This window comes from Atheta coriaria, unplaced genomic scaffold, assembly GCF_025399875.1.
Source record: "Atheta coriaria isolate IRGN ID8LTWV9N9 unplaced genomic scaffold, Caltech_Dcor_3.1 contig_119_pilon, whole genome shotgun sequence".
Taxonomy (NCBI): domain Eukaryota; kingdom Metazoa; phylum Arthropoda; class Insecta; order Coleoptera; family Staphylinidae; genus Dalotia; species Dalotia coriaria.
The window spans coordinates 1-4,721 of record NW_027045629.1 but is presented as its reverse complement, the minus strand read 5'-3'; the positions used below and the strand labels follow the sequence as shown (position 1 = coordinate 4,721).

At 37.1% G+C, this 4,721-nt stretch overlaps 1 protein-coding gene across 1 annotated transcript; it reads right to left on the bottom strand.

The window, feature by feature from the left end:
• Positions 1 to 2,634: 2,634 nt before the first annotated feature.
• LOC135803009 (uncharacterized) lies at positions 2,635 to 3,458 on the bottom strand (the record flags this gene model as incomplete). The annotated part of the gene is made up of 2 exons (XM_065316641.1): positions 3,041 to 3,458; positions 2,635 to 2,888 (listed from the first exon to the last, which is right to left on the bottom strand). Coding segments are annotated over exons 1-2 (672 nt in total), but the record flags the coding sequence as incomplete, so codon positions are not given.
• Positions 3,459 to 4,721: the final 1,263 nt, after the last annotated feature.

The window sequence follows — 4,721 nt, the reverse complement described above, 5'->3', positions numbered from 1 at the left end:
AAATTGTTTGTAATCAAAATCTTTGATTTCACAATTATCGGTGGCATATTTGTGTTGTTGTGGTTGCGGGTGGCTGCGGTTTCATCTATTCCCATGTTTTGCGTCGTCGGCGTTGGGGAGGTCCGTTTTTCTTCCGGGCTGGAGTTGTTCCTCCTCCATCTCTTGTTTTGGACTGGAATGGCTCGTCGTTGTCGTCATCCTGGGGTTGGTCGTCTGCGCCGTGGAAGTCGGTGTCGTCGTCATCCATCGGCAGCTGAGCGTATCTATTGTTGGAAGAAAGCAAATAATTATTTTTATTTTTTCTGTCCTGTCTTAGGTATTTGTCGTATATTTTTTCGTTAACGGCCATGGTATGTTCGAGTTGATTTATTTTAATAAAAAACATTTTCGTCACGAAGTTGTTTAATACGGGTTGCGAAGTAAAGTTCGTTTGCGGTGGTCGTAATCGGGTGAGCAGTGGAAGGCAGTTGGTTGATATCGCGTTGCGACATGTTGATATAGTTGTCCGTTCGGAGGTTCAATCGAGACTCAATGTGTGGCTATAGGTGTGTACCGTTGACAGCGGCCAACGATTACTCGCACGCACTTTTTTGTCCACGCACTCTGTTTCGCGGATAAACACTCACATCCGCACCAGTGTCAATTAAATAACACTCAGTGTTATTTTTTTAAGAAATAATCTGCGCGTGATTTTTTGAGGCGCGACAGTCTTTTGCGGCCACTACTGACTGCCCGCCCGACCGTTTCCCGATCCAAAATGACACGGTAGCTCACATCTCTTCGCATCTGGTCCAAATCGCGCATGAAGCCAACAAATATACTGTTTTAACTTACCTCGCGACTTGCTACGGTAACGATGGCGATTCTTAGGCTGACACCGACAATGCTACACTTCCTGAACTTCCATGGTGCACCTCTCATCCATACGCAATGAAAGCTCCTTCACTCTCTCAACCAAAGAGCTACACTTCAGCCAACGATGAGTCCTTGGCTTGAAGCTGCACTGGATACCGTTGCGCACATGACATTTTTGTGGCTGCGTGAATACCATCCGCCATCGATGCTAAATGGACGAGATCGTCTCTCTGCGCTTCAGATACAACTAAACGTGTTGCTTCCGGCAAATTACGCATTGCGTTTTTATTATCGTATCTCCAGCAAGTGGAGATCCGCTGTAAATCCCGCAGAAACTGTCAAGGTGTGCGATCGCCAGGTGCTTAATTAAAGCCTCCTTATCTTCGTCGTATGTGCTGTCTATTTTCACAATTATGTCAAACACTGCGTGACGATCTGCTGGTGTCAAAAATTACAACACTATTTTTCATCACCTTCCGTCACTTGATGGTAACGAAAGGTGCGTTCAGCAAGTACATTAATTAAATTAAGTACATATATTAATCTCTTCATTGTCCGAACGTGGAATTAAACAAGCACTGCGGGCACCCGCAATTTGATTCGGTGCGGATGTATTTTGAACCATTTTGAATTTAACCTTTTTGATTTGCAACACTTCTTCACACCGCTCTCACACTTAAACTTTGATAACGTGCTCTTTCAACTTAAGATCACGTCGGGATCACCAATTTGTGGAATTGGTGTGTGTTGTGTTAATTGTTATTATTGTGTGCGTAGCCGTCTTGAAGTGTGACGGTCTGTCACATGAAACACTCCAGAGTGTGTGTGCTCTGGATATGTGAAGATGTGGAGATTATAGAGGCGTAAATTCTATAATTTAGCCGCTTATTTTGAAAGTGGCCTAACTCCATTTATCTTCAAATCGAGATATTGAAAGTTTTGCGTTTCAATGAATTTAAAAATATACGTATAAGATACTTAGAAGTCATACTGCCTAAGCGTATCTTAGGATGTTAAATTTATAGTTCCTGTTAAAATAGTGGCAATTATTAAGTAAATAACGTGCGTTTTCTTATGAAGAATGGAGTTGGGCCACTTTCAAAATTAACAGGCAGATTCATTATAAAATTTGAAGATGCCCAAGTCCATTCAACATAATTTAAGATGTTCCAAATTGAAAAAAAGAATACGGAATTTGTTTTGCATATGTTGAAAACACTTCGGAAACATAATTTATGTGATTCAAAACATTTTTTAATTACAGAACATAGAAAATTGCAAACATAAATTTATTACAAAACAATTTACTATTCAGCTACATTTTGTGCGTGTGAAAGGGATTTGAAAAAATCATGATGTTCAGGTGGTATGTATCGTAATAGGTCAATCATGTCCTTAAATTTTGCTGTTGTAACTGGCCTAATATTTTTATACAATGGTGCCAATACAATATTTTCGAACCTTTTTGGTCTACCCCGACGTGGTAATAAATTCAGGACTTTAAAATTTTTATTTTCATTCATGGATGTCTTATAAAAAATTGTATATGGTTCATTTCTGACAAAACGCATCCAACATATTTTTAACCAGTTTACTGATTCTCCATCAGAATTTTTTACTCTTTTAAAAATTGCGTCTTCTAATAATTTTGTCGATACAAAATCTTCCTGTCTCATTTCATTGAGATTAAAATTATTACCCTTCCGACACTTTTTAATAATCTTGTAATAATCTTGGGGAACGTACAGTAAATTATTTTTTTTTTAATGCCATTTCTACCACGGCAAAATCTCTATCATTTGGTAAAAATGAATGTCCCGATATTAAAAATTTATGATCAATAATTTCTACATTATTAGTCAAAGCTTGAACAATTTTCAACCACATTAAAGCTACTTTAATGTTTCTATTTTGCCCGGTGCACATGTCACTGTAAGCTATGATGTGTTTTTCACTTCTTAATTTTTTAATATGTTTTAAGATGCATGAAACAACTTCTTGAGCACCTCTGGATGCAATAGTTTCATCCCAAACTACATGTCGACATTATTATTATGAAAGTTGTGTATACCAAAATTTAGAACATACATATTGCGTTTGTAATAAGCTACTGAGGTAGTTAACTTGGGATACGGTAATGCTTTCTGTAAGTCGAACGAGAAAGCAAAATAATAGTCCGAATTACGTGATACTAGTTCCTGAGCTTGTTTTAGTGAATTTCTAGCTGATTCTGCTAGTCTTAAATGGACATCGTGTTCTTCGGTGAGTTTATTCTTTTCTTCTTCATTATTCGATGCTTTAATTTTAATGTTTAATAAGTCGCATTTTTGGCATGTATCTTTGAGCGGTTGGTGGAAATGTAAATCAAAATCTTTTTTAAATATTTTCCTATAAGTCCACTCATTAACGGCTTTTATTCCATTTTCCTCGCGGTGAAGTTCGTATAAATTAAACATTTTCCTGATAGTTAGATCAGGATGTAGATATCTTTTATTAGGATTATGAGATCTGGTATAATGGGATTCAAAATTAGGGAAACTATTAATATGGTTTTGAACTTGCTTTTTCGCTTCTTCAGGTAATTGTCTTGATGATCCAGCCATCCTCCCACGCATATCATTGCCCACATTTGCCGAGTTTAGTACTCGTTTCAAACGTCCTTCGCTTACTTTAAAAGTATCCAAAAAGAATTTTTTACAGACGGGAATTTTTCCGTTTTTAGAATTTAACAAATATCTAAAACTAAATTTTCTTGCTGATCCTTTTCCGTTAGTTGGACGTCTTCGTTCCACAATTTTGCGCTCGACAGCTTCGTGAAGTAATACATTTTGTTTGTTAAAATCTGCCAAACCCCAAAACTTCTCAAAAATATTCTTTCTTTCTTCTTCATTGTAATTTTTTGTGCAAGCATTCCGACAACCACAATCTTTGTTTTCGAAAATTTTTTCATGAACAATATTTCCGGTTTGAGTGCAATATCTTTTTCCTGAATTCCGTTTAATCGTTCGCACTTTTTGGACATATGGTGCATCCATCTTTTCTCTATTGTTATTCGAATCTTCATCCTCTGACGACGAATATTGTTCTATAACTCTTTTTCTTATTCGTTTTTCTTTTAAATTATTAATTAGTATTTCTTCTTCACTATCTGAACTAAGTGGTCTTTTTCTGTTCTTCCTCATGGGTGCAATAATTACTATAATTTAATATTAAATTTTAAGTTTTATATTAATTAAACGTACAGGTTAATGAACTAACACAATTGTCCCAAAAGTGCGGTTAACTTGTAAATACTAATTAATTGAAATTACCTTCATCGCTGCTTTCCAACATTATCAATAGTAATGATCTTGATGTAACTATAAATGGAGTTAGGCCACTTTCAAACTACACGGCTCAGTGATTCAATTAATCCGGAAAACTTATGTGTAAAAAATGTATCGTATTTTCTCTGAATATAAGCAATCTGAAGTGCGTCACTGATAAATAACATGACGTAGTACATGTTACCATGGTAACCGGCAAAAAAATGAAAAACGGAGTTAGGTCACTTTCAAAATAAACGGCTCAATTCTTGCAACGACTTGCACGATCACTGATGCATCACAAAGTCGTTGAAGTTATGCCAGTTCCACGAGATTGGAGTATGACTTGGAAAAGATGGCGTCCGGAACAGATTATAGTAGGACGGGATTCAGGCACGCACAACTTACTAAGTACGGAGGGTCAAAATACTCACGATGGCGATTCGTTAGAAACAAGACCGAGATGCCATCGGCTGACCCTTTTATTTGCACCCTCGTACTCCCTCTTGGCGGCTCGTCATGGCATTGCGCCGGAAGTACGGATGGTGACACAATACGTAA